Below are 19391 nucleotides of genomic sequence, written 5' to 3' on the forward strand. Positions count from 1 at the left end.
GCATGGCGGGATGCTGAGCCCTCGTTCGGCTCGGCCGTGCTGGCCGGGCAGCCCTGCTGCTTCTCCCCCAGGAGGGAAAATCCGTCAGTCTCTACCCCGTCACGGGAGCGATCTCAAAGCTCCCCTAGCAGCGGGGTCAGCGGTTTACAGAATTATTAAATAGTACTAAAGGGAAAAAGGGCGGCGGGGGGAGAGAGCAGAGGTGACGGTAAAGGTCTGCCAAGTGTCACCTCCGCGTTACGATGCCGAGAAAATATACTTTCCTCGCAGCTCTCCCCCTTAGAAATTTGTTTTGAGGGATTTGACAGTCTTGCAGATAAAGTGACTGCTCGCTACACTTAACTGATCATGCTCCCTCCTGGCCGGCCGGCGCTTCTCGCAGCTCTCAGTACTACCTGTGCAACCTGGGTTGCGGTAGCATTGTCACTGATTTCCAAGGTAACTGCTTTTTTGCTCTTCTGAGCAGACATACCTGCGTGAGGAGGGGGGGGAAAGTCTTTTCCCCGCTCCCTGGAAGGATGGTGAAGTGATACACGGGCAAAGAGAGGAGGCTTCTCTAAATTTTGATAACTGCAGCAGACAATTTAGAAATAAGACACTTCTCACGGCCAACATGACAGTGGGTTTTGAGCATTCAGAAAACACCAGGCCAAAAAACTGGAGACATCTTGATCTTTTAAGACAGCTTTTCCAGTACTTTAAGTGAAGGGGGGGGGGGGGGGGGGGCGGGGAACGAAAAAGAGAGAGAGAAAAGCTGCAAGGAAAATAATACAAAGCCAGTACAATTGGCATCTAGACAGTAAAGAAAAAAAGTTTTTGAGGTTAAGAGAAGGAAAGACAAAGCTGTTATGTACCCGAGGGATGCAATTTTAGTGGGAATGGAAGATTTGAGTGGTAAAGGAGGAGCGCTTGCCTCTGGGTTCTCTCTCTTCCAGCAGTTCGGCTGCTGGCATCTCAATTTGAATTGCTGGGTGAGTAGCACTTGCTGCGTGCGCGCTTTCCGTCTTGACCATTGAACTTCTTATGTGACTTCTCCCTCGCTCCCTCTCTCCCCCTCTCTCCCTCTCTCTCCCTTTCCTCGTGTGCGGAATAAAAAAAAAAAAAAAAAAAAAAAAAAAAGGAGGGGGGGAAATCAAGCAAGCATCTCTAGCTGCGACCTTTGTTAGCGGTGTTGTTTTTATTTATTTATTTTATGGTAATCATCTTTTTTAGCAGGGGGAAGCGTGACTTTTCGATGGCACTTTAATTTTTCCAGCGGGCGCGAGAAGCAGGCGGCGGAGCGGGGTTTTGTCTCGGCACAATGGTGCAGCAGGGCAGAGTTGTTGCACTCCTCCTCTTTTGCCTTCCTCCGCCCGATTTTCCTTTTTTTTTTTTTTTTTGGCTTGGGTTTTTGGAAAGGGGGAAGAAATTCTCTCGTGCTCGCAGGGTGGGATCAGGGGGTGTGCGGGGGGTGTTGGGGGGGGGAGTTTTCAGAGCCTCATATACGGCAGGTTTCGGGTTCTGATTTATAGATGTTGAACAATGGTTAACAGCGAGGGAGAAGTGTGAGCGCGTGTATTATCTGTGTATTCTGTACGCGGTAATACATTCACCCAGTGAATATGACATCACTATCTTTCTTTGCTTTTTCTCCTTTGGGGCGGAGGGGGCCACTTCAAAGCTTTCTGCAGTTCAGTACGATATTTCCTTAACTCTGAAACCATGAAGGTAAAATTGTTTTTTTTAGGAGAAAAAGTTGGTTTGTAGCAGGGCACATATGTTACAGCTAAGGGGTTTTGGAAATGAGATGGTTTAACTCCTGTCATACACAAAACAAGCTATTTCTTTTCTTTTGGGGGAATTATTGAAAATTGTGTGTGGTAATTTTTAACTGAGTGCTTTTGATCCTGTGTTTGGTTGACACTCCGTTCAATTTTCTGAATTCCTCAGAAAGCTCAGCTGGATTGGGAAAGAGGAAAATTTTAGGGACACTACATAAAAATGATTTCACTCAGCGATAAAGGAAGATGAAAAATAGTACCGAATTTCGATAAAGATGAGATAATGCGTGCCTTGACACAGTGTTTCTGTGTCCGTTATCAGAAGCCCACAAGACTTTATTTCTCGTATGATCGTGTATTACAGGAACTAAACCTGCCAGTCAGCCAGTCCTGTACATTGCCCATAATTATACCCAGAAAACCAGGAATGTATTTAAGAATTTGAGAAAGCATCTCATTTGAACCGGAGGTTTTGCGGGAGTCTTGAGTTTTCTGCTGTTGTCTTTTCTAACTCTGCCAAGCGTGCTCGTGGAGTCACTCGAGCCAGGAGGATTTCTGGGGCTTCGGTTCTCTGGGATACCTTTGCCTGAGCAGCTCGCTTGATTTATTTGCCTTTGCTTGTATAAAACTTAGAGGTGATAAAAATTCTGTAGAGATTTGTAACAGCGGTAGCGAAAATCTAAACTGACAGTAATTTAGATGTTTCTTCTTTCACTGCATGCTGTTGTGTACGCAGGTTTTACATGGCCGGTGCTGGGATCTTGTAAGCGTTTCTCTGCCTTTGCAGGAATTCTTTTTGTTGGGACCTAGGGCGAAAGGCCCGACAGCGCCGGGTAAACGTCTGTGTTTCTTCTCTGAAGCATTTGCGAGGTGTTTCAATTCTGGTGTGCATTCAACATCGTGTTTTGGGGGAAACTTGGTTCAATATGTTGAAGAAATAATTGATTTGGACTTACTGATTTCATCGCTCAATTGTTCTGTGGCTGATGCGTAGCGTTTTTAGCATCTTTAAAAATGAAAACATTTGCAGAGCTTTGTTATTTGTTATTTCATATTTGTTTCCTACAAACATCGTGTATTGGTATTGAGCACAGTCCGCTACAATTCGTGAATGCTGCATTTTTAAAAGCTGCTCTGAAAACTTGGCATCGGCTCTGGAGGCATGTGTCTGCATGTTAGTTTTTTAATAACGCTGTTATTACTGAAACAGCCAAGTACCGGTGGGTATAGGCATGCATGTTAATTTTTCTTCATTTCTTGCAGTTTGTTAACAGCCTCGCATTCAAGTTCTTACTGTAGACAGAAGTCACAGATACCCTCATAAAATCAGTGGAGCCCTTTCTCCGACAGTGTGTATCTGTCTGGTGCTGAAATATGTGATTTATATGCAAGAAGTCAGGCTGTTTATGTGGCATTTTACAGAATGCTAGGTAATAAGTAAAATTGCATTAAGAGGTATTCATATAAAGCCCATAGAAATAAGGTCTATGAGGGCAATTATGCAGTCAGTCTTTTGCTTAAATTCACTTCTACCTCCTTCCCATCCTCTCTGAATTTTACTGCATGCTCTATTGCTCTGCATTTCTTCCCTCTCCACCCCCCCTCAGTCCAGGACCATCTCCTGAAGACCTGTTCAGGTTTTCATCAGTCTCCTCACACAGCGGTTCTGTTTACACGACACATTTTACTGGTGCTGCTTCAGGAAAAAGCGTTTTCGGGTTGAATCCAAAGTATGCCATCTCCCTGCTCTGTGCCTCGTTATACGTGAACGAAGGCTTCCCTGCTATAGAGGAGATAATACCTGTCTGTAATTAACTAAAGCACGCGAAGAGAGCACGGAGCGTTTGTCAGGTTGGGAAGGAAGCAGCGCCGCTCCTATAGTAATGGAAGAGCTCGCTCTGTGCACCTTGGTGCCTGAAACTTCCAGTGCAGGCACTACCCTGTCCTCTTGCAGGGAAATTCACCTGTTGATCAAATTGGGGGTAGTCCTGAGTGACCGGGACCTGTGGCTGCATACGTGCCGGCCACCGTGCCTGGGGTGCTGGCTGGGGTGACGCCGGTGTGCGAACGGGCGTGCAAAGATCGGCCGGGACGGATGCAGCAGGGAGCTTTCTCTTTAGCAATAAGGCAGGAGGAGAACGAGGGAGGTAAAATCTGGCGTAAATGTAATTAAAAGTGATGTTGAGGGATCTCAAAATGTGCAGCTGTGTCTAAACAGGTGCCTGTGCAGGGCCGACCTGACGTTCAGAAACACCGCGTGCTCCGAGCGCAGCGCTTCCCTTGCATTCAAAGCCCCGAGGTTCATTTTTTCACTTCTCTTAAGAAAAAAAAAAAAAAAAAAGAAAACCAAAATATCGTAGCAGCAAGATTACAGCCTACAACAGCTTTGAAAGCAAAGTGTGAGCACACTTAATAATAATGTTTTCCTCCTAATGTTTCAATTCTCCTGCGCGGGAACTACCAGGCAGTAATTAGGTAGCTAAAGCCCTGTTCTTTTCCTTGTACGCTAGAGGATTTGGCATATGCTAATTGTCACCAGATCATTTCACATAATTGCCTTTTGGCGAAATTAAGTGGAAATTTCCTGAACATCTTAAAGGCTCGTTTCCCCCCCCCCCCCCCGGCCCCCCCTTTCCCCTCTGAGCACCCGCTGCCCCCTAGGAAGGATGCGGGAAATGTCAGGCGCGGTGGCTCCGTGCTGCAAGACGCAGGGGGTACTTAGGGAGGGCGGGAGGAAAAAGAAAACCCCGCTTTCCTGAAAAGACCTTCTGGACGTTGACAGCCAGGAAGCTGGGGTTGTCGTTGAGCTTGCTAGGACAGCAGGTCTGGGGAAGGCTGGCGGCTCTGGCGGGAGCAGGTAGGCTCTGGCCGGCGGAGCGCTGCTGCCCCTGTGTGCCCCCCTCTGATTTTTTTTTTTTTTTGGAAGGGGGTGGTTTTTTGTCAGGCTCTGTCTTGGGGGGGTATTGTCCCAGCACATGGTTGTCAGTGCTCCTGTCATCATTTGTGTGAAAGAAGAAAATGAGCCTTTTTTAGCAGGGAGAGCTGGGGCTATCAATGGAGGCCTTGTCTCCCGTTACAATAGGCAGTTAGCTTAGGGCAGGACCTTAGGCAGAAATCAGCTACATTAAACTGTGAAAGGGCTCAGGCCACTGTATCGGCCATAATGGAGCAAGGGGAAGTAGTTTTCAGGAGAAAATGCTTAGTCAGGTGTGAAAACATCCTTTTAAAAAAAAGAAAAAAAGAAAACACCACAAAACCTGCGGTCCCGCTGGCTAAATGGAGCAGGGCAGAATTAAATCTTTACTCCTTCAGGAAGGGTTTCGTCACTAGCATCGCATCTCCGTGCCTGGGAAGGGGACGAGGACAGAGCTGGTGGGTTTGTTTGGTGGGTTTGCTTGATTTTAGTGTTTCAGTGACCCTGAATGGTTGCAGGGAACCCTGCTGGCCTGCAGGTCCCTGCTGCAGTTTGGGGTGCTCCCCTGGCTGCAGTGGTGCTCACTGGTAGGTGCCCTGCCTTGGGTGTTGGTCACCCTGGCTGGAAACTGAAGAATATTCCAATATTTGCAACAATATTTGGGGGGATGCCTCTTGTTGCAGTTGAGGTTTCTGATATTTTTTGCAAAGAGAGGGAGTTCGTTCCTAGGCAGACACAAGGAGAGATCAACCTGTAGGAAAAAAATCTTGTGAGCATCTTTGGAGCTGCAGAGCAGCTCAGGAACATCTGTTAACATTTCCATGGCCATCATCAGCACAAGTGCAGTAGCACCATCTGGGAAATACAGGGAGACAAGTTACAAACCTATTTTTAACATAAACTGGTATTGAATGGTACCCTTTGCTTAGCCCAGGGAGCAGCTCCAGGAGGGCCCGCTAATTCACGACCACTGTCGACCTTCTCCATCCGCCCCGGAGGAGGAGGAAAGGCTGACAAACCCTCTTCTGTGCTGCTTTTGTTTTATTGTATGAGGCTCATAAAGGCACTTTCAGGGCCCATCTTTCTCCGGCAGAAAGGGAAAGCAAGGGGGGAACGGGGAAGAGGGGGAAGAGGAGGACGTGGCAAAAAAGGCAGGCGGAGCTCTAGCTCCATTTGTTTTCGGTGCCTGGTGATTAATAGGTTTTAAGGTGAATGGCAAGCCCCTGTTCCTGTGCAGCGAGGAAGGGGAGGGGGCCCTGGGTACCAGTGCCTCATCAATCTCCCCCTTGCCACGCTCCTGCTTGTGGGGGGTGCTCGGCAGGCGACCGCCCACCCTTGCCCACCAGGCAGGGAGCCAGGCTTTGGGAGCAGTCAGGAGGTCACCCAGGCAGGGACAGGGACCCCGCTGCCTCATCAGGAGCACTGGGACAGGAGCCTCCCCACTGCCCTGTTATGGGGACGGAGATGGGGACAGGAGGCAGCTCTGTAGGGTTTGTCCGATTCGCTGCTGCTGCAGAGTGATGTGTGGAGCCTGGGTGGTTTTTGCAGATGTTACTCCAGCGAGCACAGATCCTCTGGCCTCCTTGGCATGTTCCTCTCTCCAGTTAATGCTGTGTTTTCATGACTGAAGCCAAACAAGCTCTGAATTTGCAAACAAATACTGCAGTAACAAACTCTTCCTATTTAAAGGTTGGATTCTCTTTGTGCGCTCAACAATACAATGTTTCATCTCGTGCAAGTCTTGTGTTGCTTTCAGAGACTTAGGAACTATTGATTTATACAGCGTGTATTAACTTCTTCAATAAATGGGGAGTATTCATCAGTGGGGTGTATTAAATTGGCCTGTGTACGCATAGAAGCATCTTTCATCCTGTTAATGAAATGTCCTTACCATGCAACAAAGACTAATACGCAGCACTTTATACACACAACCTCCCGCGGTTTAAATCTGAAGTTCAGATTATTTTTTTCTCCTGAAAGCACCTATCAAAACTCAGGCTAAATGGATCTCAGTATCCCTCTCAAGCATACACCAGTCCAAAATTTGTTGCTTCCCCCCTCCGCCCCCCTCCCATTCCAGAGCTCCATTATTGTTTAAAATCATCTGTGTTTAAGCGCTCCCAGAAGCATTTCAAATTCATATAGAGAGATTTAGTAGTTGAGTCCCTATGGGGACAATTTCCTCTGGTTTGCTTCAGGCAGGGGTTATCAAGAAAAGCGAACTTCTCTTGTTTTTTTGCAATTCTCCGCCGTGCCCTCTAACCCGGCATACAAGACCCCAGCTTTCAGGGGGGAGGAGTGATTTACCGGCAGATGGCTTGGTACTTTGTAGACGCTGGGATTTCTCTCCAGAAATCTCCGCTTGCTCTCGCCCATGCACTGATGCTAATCTGCGTGTGCCCGTGCCGCTCGGCTCTCCGTGCCTGACACAGCCATAAATGGACTGCTCCGAGTCGCCAGAGAAATTCCTGCTTCTCGCCACGGCTTTTAGCTTAAAACTGCCCGTGCTGAAGTGCTCAAAAATGCTTATGGGAGAAGGGCCTTTTGCTGGGGGACAGCTAAGGTCACCTAATAGGTGTCTCCTATTGACAGCTTCTCCAGTTTACCTTTCTCTGCCAGTGGATGGGGTTAGGACCACACTTGTTACTCAGGCAGAGCTCCCATTGACTTCAAAGGAGATGCATATGCAGGATTAATCCTGCTCTTTCCCAGCTAGTCCTTTCTTTTTCTCTTCCAAGGAAGCTTAGTTAACTTCAGGAATGCTGCTTTTAAAGAGCAGCTTATTTAGCATATTATGCATGATTAGGTTGGCTTGCAAATTGCGTGTGCTATTCTGAGCAGAGTCAAGATCCCTTTTCCCTGTGTAATAAACTGCTGCAAAACAGAAGACAGCCCTGCTGAGATAGTGATACAGATGCAGACTGATTTGCAGGGGCAGTGGATCACAGTCCTCTGACCCAGAGGGCATATTTCTGAGCATTAAGATAGTAGTTTCCCATTTTTCCCCATTACATTTTCCCCACATCTCTTCCCCAGCATCATCAGAGGGGCAAAAAAAGCATCCTAGCCTTTTGTCCCGTACCTTTATATGAATCACCTGACTTCAGGGCAGTCATCCCAATGAACATGACTTACCTGGAGAAAAGTTAGCAGACTGAGGCTCGAACTCTGGGATGTTGGTTTATTATTATTATTATTATTATTATTATTATTATTATTATTATTATTATATTTTATTATTATTATTATATCTGTGAAGGGTGTTAAGTAAAATATGTAATGACTTGACAGCCAGGCTGTTTTGCCAGGATATTGCAGGAGGCCTTGGTGCATCACAGCAGTGGGAGGTGGTTTCCCACAGTTTCCATGTAACTGCCTATGGTATATGTAGGCAAGTAAGTCCTGCTCTCTCCTCAAGTGTTGTTTCGTGTTTGTCGGCTTAAGTCTGACCCTCTGATGTTATTCTGTCCCTTACTTATTTTGTTAACTAACCAGTTCCAGTTCCTGTGAAAACAAGCTCTCTGTGGAAGACAGACCTCAGTGCTGTTGTAATGCCTGTCAGGATCTGGATGGGGTGTTTTGTTTGTTTTGTTTGCGCTGATGTGCAGATACAGCCGGGGGAGCACAGAGCCCCGGCAGCTAGCAGCCTCACTGGGGCTCGCCGAGGAGCACAGCCCTGGCCCAGCTGAGATCCCTCTCGTTGGGAATGGTTGCTCTCTGCAAACCAAATTTTCAGCCAGTCATTTGGCATATAAATAATGGTGTGTGGTGTTGGGTAGGAGCCTGGTGTGTAACATGATTTGTTATGTGAGGCCCTTGCCAAACCTTTCCCAACTTTCGGCCTGTTCAGGTTGGTTCACTTGGAGGAAGGCAGATTTGGGAGCAGAGCATTTCCCTCAGCTTTTTCAATGAAGGGGCTAAGAAGTCCCCACGGCTTCTCTGATGATGATAAGGGGTCTGCGTGGCCAAAAGTTGCCTGTGGTTGTTCCCCTGGCAGCAGACCTGACTGAGAGCCCGGCCGGCCCGGTGTGCTACAGCTCTTTGCACATGTGCCTGTGAGAGGTGCATCCACGTAAGGGCTGAACAAAATCAAATCAAATAAACATGGTAGAAGTTGTGGGAAGCACGAGCACTGCCTTTCTGCTTGCTTCTTTCATCTGGAGGCTTTCTTTGCAGGTTATCAAGTGGGTGAGGCACGTAGGGATGTGGGTGCCAGCAGGGGGGCATGGGGCAGGGGTTAGGGGAGGCCGGGAGAGCCTCCTGGAGCCAAAGCTGTGTGTATCCAGACCAACGCAGGGCGCAGGGACTGCTTGAGGCAAGGCTGACATTCCTTTTCCTTCTCGCCCTGCTTTCCCTCATCCTTCCCCTGGTCTAGAAACCCAGAAATAACTCCGTTATTTGAGAATGAAGTGCCTTTAGGAGAAGTGAAGTCGTGGGGTGCTGGGGTGCGTGGCAGCCCGGCAACGGCAGCCCCTGGACGGCAGTGGCGCTGTCGGGGCCGCCCTGCTCTCGCTGCTCTGTTTTAATGTGATTCCTTTGACTTGATGTTAATGCAAGTTGTTCCTTACTTAAAGTAATAAAAGGAAATGAAGACACATTCTAAAATGAAACCTGACTCTAATCCATTCATCATCTAATACCAGCCTCTTTATCTTTGCTGGTACCTAATCTGGTTAAATGTCCCTGTTGTAGGATTTTAGTGAAAATCCTCTGTGGGGAATAGGGTTTTTTGCAATTGGATTACTCGCAGTAAATGGTCCAGCAGTTCGCTTGTTTCAGCTTAATTTTTTCTTTGTGATCTTGTGAGGGTAAGTTACAGTTCAGCCTGCCTTTTCCTTTCATTCATTCACTTGCTCACTCTTTTTTTTTTTTATTTATTGTTGTGAGGAAAAAGATTTCTTTTTCCCCCCAGAGCTAGGAATGTGACAAGAAAAACCTCGTGATATCTGCCTGATTCTTCCCCCCACAAGAGTTTTAATTTCAATAGCTTTATCTGTGTTTCTGCCATTATTTATATAGCTGAATATTTCAGTAGCCTAATTCATCAGTATCCAGTTTCCATTTATCAGCGCGCTCTGATGAATTGATAATTAATCAGCTCTTCTAAAATATATATATATAAAATATGCAGGTGATCGCTTGTCAGCTTAATGCTTGCTGATGAAGGGAATACTCTAGCACTACAAAGGCTTTTTATCTGGAGTATTTGCAATGAGCAGTAAATGCAGAACTGAAAGTGAGGACAGGAAGGGGAAAGGAAAAGACCTACAGGTCAGCGAGCATTTGGGTCCCTTGCTAATTAAATGGGGGACTCTGTCAGCCCCTTGCTGAGGAGTCTGCCTGCATCTTCGAGGTAAAGCACAAGATAATAAAATAAAAAGGAACAAATTTTAAAGAATTGCTGTTGTTCTGCACAGGAGCACAACAGGTCAAGATGAAAGAAACTCAAGAGCAGGGCATGTAGTGAGCGGGTTTTAAGCAAACAGGTAGGAAAACTGCAAGGGTGACACCAAGAATGGATCTGGAAAAGTGTGAAGCTCATGTGGGAGTCTTGGGTACTCTGTTTTGTTACGCATTGTACTTTGTGCTGCAGTGGGCAGTTTGCAGCCCTCCTCTAACGCCATCAACCTTTTCTCTCGACAGTCTAACAAAGTGCCAGTTGTGCAGCACCCACACCATGTACACCCTCTTACGCCGCTTATCACATACAGCAATGAGCACTTCACACCAGGAAACCCTCCTCCACACTTACCAGCCGACGTAGATCCAAAAACAGGTAGGTGGGAAGTAGTTTTGGGTTTTGAGAGTGGGTGGATCTTTCCATTTTGCATGTTACGGGGAAGGAAGGTGTGCAGTAGGAAGGATTTCCCATGCTGGAGCACCAAAGAGGGGCATGTAAAATGTCAAATCCATGCAAGAATCTGGACAAAACAGTTTCTTTTTAAGCCAATTAGGCTTTGGAAGGAGACCTCCTGGGTGAATTTTCATGATGCTTCTGCAAAGTGACACCAGAGTTGTATGTGTGGGGTCGATCGCAGGTGTGTTTCTTTGCGAGCGTGATAGCTGTTCTAGTAGGTGGATCTGCTAACTGCTTGGTTTGCATGCACAACCCCGAGAGTTAAACATGTACGTTCTGTGATCTGCACTTACAAAATTGCAGCTGGAATTTTAAAGGTGGTGGGTCATGACCAGGTTCAAAATGAATCTCTTTTAATTCCCCAAATCCCATTGTTTCTGTGTCAGGAGTTCAGCCATTTTTCTCCTATAATGTTGAATTTTTATCCACTCTAACTACTTAACTGCAGCTATATACTTGCAACTCTTTTCCCCAATGTAAGTCTACCCAACTCTCAGTTCAGCCTGAAGGGCAGTATTCTTGAATATAGAGCAACGTGTAAAACCCTGACTAGATTTTTTGGTGTAACAGAATAGAATTTACATGTTATTCTAACTTTTTAAGAGTCCCTGTTTAACCCGAGGGCCCAGAGAAGTCAAACAGTGTCAATCTTCTCTCGTCAGGCTGCATTGAGTTCCTAGTGACAGTGGTTTTGTTTTTGTTAATCTAAATGCCAGCTAGTTAATCAGAAAGTACATCTGAAACTGAATCCATGTCCAGAGTTTGTCAGAAGAATTGCTCTGTGTTGGCCCTAGCATACGCCGGTAATTTATTTAAGCTGCAGCCCTTGAACCAGGCAGTGCATTAGCTGTTTTTCACTCCATGCGCTTCAGTGGGGGCCCCCTTTTAATTGTCCTTAATGCTACCTTCACATGGCTTAAAAGGAATCCATCTCGCCATCCCTGGGTATTGCGAGTGAATGGCATAGTCAACCTCTCATTTAAATAATGGTTGTACAGGGAATAGCATTTAAATGGTTATCGTAAAACATATGATTAACGTCTGTAGACTGTTTACTTTTCTTCTGTGAACATTCTTTCAAGTGTGCAAATAGCTCACCGGATGGTTAAAGCCCAGTTAATCTGTTTGGTTTTTGTAATGGAGAAAAAGCAATGTCTACATGAAAATGTCACACAAGGAGATTTAATTTAGAGATTAAAAGCTTCCCAAGTGACTTTAAAAAAATAATTTTTAGCCACGACTACGGTACCCCTTCCTTTTAACACTCTCTCTTTTAATTTTGCTTCTGCTATATAATTGTGCTCTGGCTTGTTACTTGAAAGACCCAGTTCTGTATTCTTTACTCCCCTGAGTAATTCCTACTTGCTTTCAAGGTAAGGAGCGTAAGATTTGGGCTTCCATCTGGAATTGGTTTATCCTTCCTGGAGGGGAGCTGCTCCAGTTCCAGAGAGGACCGATGGGCGCTCTGCCCTCCCCCCCACACCTTCAGTCTTTCCCCCCCATTTCACCAAGCATTTCCAGGTTCTTTCCCCAATTTATTTATTTCTACTCATCCCCTAGGTTTCAAGGAATGGTAGGGATCCAAACCGTGTGTCTCCCAAACCCCTGAAAAGCAAACATCATTTGCAATTATAATGACTTTATAGCTTGTTTTGGAGGTTACTTTGGAATACCGCCATGCTATTGAGTATGCAAAGTATAGGTAGGGCCATGCTTGTTTGGTGACTTTGAGAATAAAATAACCGTGAACTTGATACAGGGGCCATTTTGCTTTTGATCACTGAAGGTGGCACCCAGCACACCATCATACCAAAATGGCAGCCAAGACTCCTAAATTCTTCACTTAAATAATAACAAAATAATTATCTTTGATTCAGGAGGTATCTGAGACAGAATCGCATCAATTTTTTTCTGGTTGAAACTCATCTAACAAGATGCCAAGAAGCAATTTATAAGGCTGCAAAATAACCTTTAAAAACGGAAAGCAAAGTCATGAATATTGTAATAAAAAAGAACAGAGAGTGATATAGAAACATGTGATTTTTCCTTATATTTACTTATTTCTGTATCTCAACAGTAACGTTGCTTTATGTTCCTCTTCTGCAGGAATTCCAAGGCCTCCACATCCTCCAGATATATCTCCTTACTATCCACTATCACCGGGCACTGTAGGACAAATCCCCCATCCGCTAGGATGGTTAGTACCACAGTAAGGAGTTCCATTTTTTTAATTTCCATTTTCTTTTTTGATGTGTAACATTTATGTTAAAAACTGTGTGTGTGAGCCTGTGTGTGTGCATTAGGATAAGTCTGTTTGCCAACTGCCAATATATTGAGTGATTATCAATTTACCCATCTCATACAAATTAATTAAAACTTATACCAGGTCATGTGGTCTTAAACAAACACGGGCAGTTGGGCACAGCTTTGCATGTTGTCTCAACCAGGTGATGGCTTGTGAAGCATGAATTTTTAAATCATTATGCAGAAACATTCTTTTCTTGTTAATACTCTCACACTCCACCACATTTGTTTGTTTTCAATATGCCCTCACACTTGGTTTTCTGGGAACTCACAGTGGATCTAATGGACTTCTTTAATGTTTTCTTAACAGCCATCCTCACTGAAAATGCACAACTTTAAATGTCATTGGCCTTCCCTCTTAAAGCCCCTTTCATTTTTCTTGTGAAAAAGTAAAGCTTTTGAACTTGTGAACAGCATTCCTGGTTGAGACAGGGTTGGACAGCTGGCTTCTAAGGAATGGAATTTTCTTGCAAACAAGGACGAGGAATTAGTTTACTTTAAAACTGGCTAAGCAAAAAAGCTACGGAAAGTTGTTGTTCTTGTAGTTTGTTTTTTCCCCAACTCCTTATATTGCACTTGCAGAGCCTTGTTGGATATGAGGTTCCCTCCAATAACTGAGTCCTTATTTTCTTTTCTTTTTCCTTATGTTACCATCTCTGCAGTGGTTTGTGACACACTTAAACACTTCCTAGGCCTTGTGTACAGTATATTTGCTTTTAAAACTTATAAAATACTTCCATGCCATTGCATACAATTATTCCCTGCATTATAGATCATCACCTTATTTTTCTCACATCGCTAGCCTCATCAATATGGGGGACATCATATTTCTTTAGGAATGACTTGCCCAAAGCCAGAAATAGTTTGTTCCTGCTTGAGGCTGTTTGGTAACTGTGCTAAAATAGCTTGCCTTCCCTAAGGAAACTGAATTCACACCCCCAGGAGCGTGGGGCAGAGTGGTGGAGTCCTCACACGCACCCGGTTTTAAGGGCAGGTGGAGGGTTTGAGGACACAGGTTCCTGGGGTGCTGGAGAGGTGCAGAGGATCCAGGAGAGCTGGAGCTTGGACCTCAGCCTCAGCAGCCCACTTCTGGCCACACTGCAAGCCCTCCTTCATCACAGGGTGGTCGTGCAACTTGCGTGGAGTAGAGGCCCTCCCTCTACTGAGGCCTCTCCCTCCCTGAGCGCGTCCATCAGCTCCCTGCAGAAGGCTGAGTTTCTCCAGAAGAGCACAGCATGAGCAAAACAAAAACCCAGAGTGCTGCTCCCTGAAATCATTCTCCTCATTTGTGGTGATTTACCTTTTATGTAGGACACCTTGAACACATGTTGGCTTCTTTTTTTTCTTCTTTCTTGCTAGCAGGGCCTAGCTGCAGTACAGTCAGCTCAGGCTCAGAGCTCTGTTGCAAACACTTAGCTCAAGTTGGCACAGCAAAAGCCTCATCACTTAAAATAAATATACTCAATGAATACCTAAAGTCACTAACATCAAAGATGTGAGAGTTTAGGAAGAAATTCCTCAGTGTTGTTGGCCTGTGCCTCATTGCATATTGTTGTCTCAGAGCCTTTCATCATTGTGTGCAGACACTGGTTTGTCCTCCTTGAACCTCATGCTGTGGCTGCCAAACCCACACGAATGTTGCCACGTGTGGCCAATTTCATCAGGCAGGTGATAATGGCCACCTTTGTCACCGGAAGACTCCATCATCACCGCTGGCTTATAACAAGCCAACACCCATGGCTTATTTGTCTAACCACAACTCTTAGAGCTTCTCTGAATGGTTTTTGTTGAGGGATGATACCATCACATTCACTGTTGCTCTAGGAGAGCAGCTGGGCCGTTTTCGCAGAACTAAGCCCAGATTTTTATTTCCCCTCTCGTTGCTGCTCGTGCTTCACTATCTAATTCCCAACCCCTCAATCCTCAACTGGCCGGGGTGTCTTTAGCACTGTACCCCCACAGAACGCATCCTGCCCATTCGGATGATAAATTTGAAGGACAGATGAAAAGAGCTAGCCAGCATAGACAAACCTCAATCAGAAAAAGTTGTGTGTCTTTCATGAGGATGCTGTTTTGCATGTTGCTGTATTTTTTAATTATTGTAATGAGGTGTGATTGTCTATTGGTTACCCACAATACTTCTTGGGGACTCTCCCCCGGTAACTCTTGTCAACACTTGTTAATCTGACAAAAGGCTACAAATTAAGCTCTGTTAATTTAATGTTTTCTCACCGAGATCTAAATACCGAAAGAGGCCCAAAGCGCAACTGAAGTCCTTTGATTCACTGTACTTTATTTTGGTATAAATTTACATTCATTATTGTTTTCCTTTGGATGTGTAGCCCTCAATTAGTGTGATGGCTCCATTAAAGCAAGCGAGACTTCGCCTTTAATTATTACAACAAAACACCTAGTTTCAGCTTGGGGAGAGGGTCTCTATTGACATAAGCAGAGGTTATAAAATTTAATTAGCCATTCCTATCAGATTTATGGCATTCAAATTGTTCTGTGTTTCTTTCCTTTGATCCTTGCTGTACAATCCCCAAGATTTTTGTTCTGATCAAATGAGAATAAAGCTTACTGTGCAGAGAGAAGTTTTTTGTTTTTTTGTTTTTTTTTTTTTTTTTTTTTTTTTTTTTTTAAACCCTTTTTTCTGTCTCTCATTCTCTCTTTCCCGTCTTTTTGCCAGGCAAGGTCAGCCAGTGTACCCAATCACGACAGGGGGTTTCCGCCACCCTTACCCAACAGCTCTGACCGTCAATGCTTCCATGTCAAGGTGAGTTCAAATACTGAGGTCCTGAGTCAAGAGCAAGTGTAACTCCTCCTGCCACCCTCTCTAGAGGAGGGCATTTCATCTAGGAAACGTATTCCTGAAAGCACATCAGTTAAACAGTCATCCTTAGTTTTTTGGTAGGGCGGAGGAGGAGAGGGCGAGCCGTACCTTCCAATTTGATCAGAAGAGGATGTCTCAGTGCTCTCATTGGGCTTTACGAATTTGTTTTTGAGGGAGAGGTGGAGGAGCAGGAAGTCATCTTTAAAAGCCAACAAAATGAAAAAGCTGTGAGAATGTGATGTTGAAAAAGCAAGGAGGAGAAGTCGTGCCACCTTTTGCTTTCTCGGTGGCTATCACCCAGAGCAGTGCTCTGTGTGCGAGAGGGGAGGCTAGGGAGTGGAGTGGGGGCTGCTCTTCAAGCAGAGTTGGGAGGAAGGTTATTGCGCTATATTTTCCCTACCAAAGCTCCAAACACTGATAGACAACATGAAAGGGCCTGCCTGACCCTTAAAGCTTTAGAAGTATATATTTCTCCCCCTCCCTACCTTCAATTAATTCCATCTAATTTTCCAGGGGCTGCTAGTTTTATTTACAAACTGGTTGGCAGCACTATGTTTAAGTAATCACTAATTGCTCCTAATGATAGTTTTATTTTCTGTTCATCTGATTTTCAGTCTGGTTAATTAAATCGGTGGAGGTTTAGACTTTCCTGATGGGCTGAAACAGCTAATCCATTTTGATGATGGCACATAATTAAATTAGCATGCATTACATAGCAAGGTTCCACGTCTCTTCCCTTCTCTGTCCCTTCCTCTCCGTCTCTGCAGTTTAATATGTGAAGGTTGGCATATAGAGGATTTAAGGAGGAAAAGATTAGGTGGGGGGCGAACACACCTCCTTGAGCAAGGGAAGCCTGTAACTAGAGCTCGTGAGTGAATGGGTAGGGAAATACTGTGTTGTGTGCTTTAGATAAGTAGAGTAAAAGCAAAAATTAAAATTTGCCCATATCGCTCCAGCAAATAGAGAAAGACAATGGAAAAGGCAACTTTTTGAAAAAAAAATTAATAGACCCAGCACAGGGAAAAAAAAAATCTTGGGTTGTGGAGAGAGAGCTACAAATTTAAACAATGATTCCCTCCCTCTATTTAATCTTTTTTAATATCTTTAAAAGACTTGCAGGCATGATGCGAGGCAAAGTAGAGCTTGATTTAGTTTAATTATTATTAGAGAGGCTAGTCATTTGGGGGAGGGGGGAGATGTGGGAGGGGGGAGGCTATATTCCCAAGATAGGCTTTATGAAAGGTATCTAGTTAAAAAGAGTACACAGCAAATTAAATACATTATTGTGGTAATGGGACGACAGAAGTAGAGGTCTATTATACTTATGGCAGTTATAGGAAATGTAGGCTCCTTGCCCTGTTCTAGCACATCCTTTGATATTCATTCCATTCAGCAGCAGGGCCAGGACTTCTCAGAATTAAGTGATGGGTCATTATACTTTAAACACCATGGAGAAGCCTAGATTGGCAATTAAACAGCACTTGCTGACACTCGCTTGTGCCACCCTGTGACCCCCTTTAGATTGAGTTGTTGGAGCTCGGGGCCCTCAGCCTGCTAAATTGGTAGCAGGCACTTCTCCTGACGAGGGCTGGCTCTGAAATCTGCCGGCTTCAAAGGGAGCAAGATCATGTATAAACCATAATGTGGGTGCACCGTGGCTCAAAAAATAAGGCAGGAATAGATGAAATGTTACAAGTGCAAGGGGAAAATGAGAGAATAATGACAAATCTAATGCAACTCAAAGCAGAATTGTTGCACAGAAAAATGCATCCCACTGCTTGTGCATAAAATCAAGGCAGGCAGATGACATCCAGTTAACAGAAACATGTCAACAGTGAAGTAAAGTGAGAGTGAGTAAGAGAGAAGCCCTTGAGACAGCCAGGAACAAAAAATTAGTTGTCCTTAACAAGTTAAGACTCATCATTATATTCTGGCTTGGAGCCATAAAAGGAGACAGTGGTGTATAATGAGCTACTTAGAATTTTTAGGGTGTTTATTGCAATTCATGGAATACTTGTCTAGAGAAAAAAAAATACAGGGGGATGTCTTAGGCAAAGGTGAGGGGTGTGTGTACAGGCGCACAGCCTTTCTTTTTGTCTTGACGTGTGCCCGTACGTACACACGCGCCCAGGCGCAGACGCAGGCCGATGAATAGATTTAAGATGTTTATCCTTTGTTTCAGCCCAGAAACTCCCCTCCTGGTTTCCCACAGCTGGGAACACCCTCTGGGCAGACCGTGCTCCGACACACGTTTTCTCTTGCCTGCCATATCAGGTGGAGCACCTGCACTCAGCGGCGGGGCAGCCCTGGCCCTGAGCGCCCGGCGTGCCTGCAGACGTGCCCTGCAGGCAGCAACCCTGCAGTGAGGCACGAGCCTCAGGGCCGTTGCCTATTCTCTGGCCAAACGCTGAATCCAGGGCAGACCCCATCCTCAGCCCCCTGTCCTCCAAGACCTCGTCCACATCCTTCCAGAGCCTCACTTTAAAGGGGATTCCCACACTTGCCTGCGTTGTGATGCAGACCTTTGGAGCACATAATGCTTCCCAGCCCTGAATATTCCCTGAGCTTAGTAATTACACTTCATTAGTTAGAGTGTGCTTATGAATAGTTTATAAAAGGTTAATGGGTGACTAATAGTGATTTTAATAAATGGTTTAAACTATTAAGGTAGTGTCTTCAGGTTGTTTTAACCATTTACAACTCTTTTTTCCGCTTGTAGCATCATCCCTCTCACTTCTGAAACATGCAATGTGCTTATAACATCTCTTGATCCTTCATTACCCCTTTGTAATATGCCCGTAATGCAAATTGAGACAGGGTTAGCTGACTGATGGGCAAACAGTGGACTCACTGTGAAAAAACAACTGCTGGGAGAGGAAATCAGGAAATAATTTAACAGAATTGCACCAGACAAACACTGCACAGCAGTTAAGTGGTCGCAGTGGAAAATACCTGTTGTAATTGAAATTTCAGAGGAAATTCACTTTTGCTGAATGTAATTACTGAAGCTGGAGCGTGGCCAGGAGCTTAAAAATTAACGCTCCTTCCCCATTCTTACTGCCATATGACTGGGTGTCTGTACAGAAATCAGTAGGCACTTGGACTTAGAGTCCAACACCTTGCTCTTTGGAGCCCATGGGGTGGTGTGATTGATCTAGGGTTTTGGAGCACGTTTGTACAGCCCCAAACGTAGAAAGGAGCATGTAAATCCAATAGGTAGCATTGTGTCAGATGGGCATTTTCAACCTGTAGTAATAAATGGTCACTGGTAATGAACACAAAACTTCCTTTGGGAAAACTGCCAGCTCCAAATTAACTGCTGAGCTGTAGCTGCCTGCCGATGAAGGTTACCATGTCTCTGAAGTTTAGGGTTTGCTGGGTACGGTCTCAGCCCCGCTGAACTCAGTGAGGTTTTGCCACCCTTCTGGTTACAGCCAGGCTTCTGCACAACGTGTGTGTAGGTATCTCCTCTTCAGCTGCCCTTCCTCCCATACGGCCACTCCTCCAATGTGCAGATACTCATTCTCCTAAATGGTAACTGGGAAAACATTTCTTCCGTAACTGGGGGAGGAGTTGCATTTTAGACAGATTTCTTCACCCTCCTCAATTTTTGATGAGCTGGAGATACCTAAATCTTCATCAAAAATACACTGACAAAATAAGCCCCTATATTTTGTTGAATTTGTTTCCTTTGGAGCTCCTGACCACACAACAATTCTGCAT

The 19391-nt window shown here is 45.1% G+C and overlaps 1 protein-coding gene across 22 annotated transcripts in view; it reads left to right on the plus strand.

Annotated features, from left to right (window-relative positions):
• Window positions 1–19391, plus strand: part of TCF7L2 (transcription factor 7 like 2) — a 175785-nt gene that overhangs the window by 139373 nt on the left and 17021 nt on the right. For 18 of the 22 annotated variants that reach the window (XM_035329663.1, XM_035329664.1, XM_035329669.1 and 15 more), the window contains exons 5-7: window positions 10318–10450; window positions 12638–12740; window positions 15525–15611. In XM_035329663.1, coding sequence (XP_035185554.1) covers window positions 10318–10450; window positions 12638–12740; window positions 15525–15611 — 323 coding nt within the window. The remainder of the gene's footprint in view (window positions 1–10317; window positions 10451–12637; window positions 12741–15524; window positions 15612–19391) is intronic. The other 4 variants (XM_035329665.1, XM_035329668.1, XM_035329681.1 and 1 more) reach the window with 1 other exon arrangement.

The sequence above is a fragment of the Oxyura jamaicensis genome, chromosome 6 (genome assembly GCF_011077185.1).
Source record: "Oxyura jamaicensis isolate SHBP4307 breed ruddy duck chromosome 6, BPBGC_Ojam_1.0, whole genome shotgun sequence".
NCBI classification, from domain to species: domain Eukaryota; kingdom Metazoa; phylum Chordata; class Aves; order Anseriformes; family Anatidae; genus Oxyura; species Oxyura jamaicensis.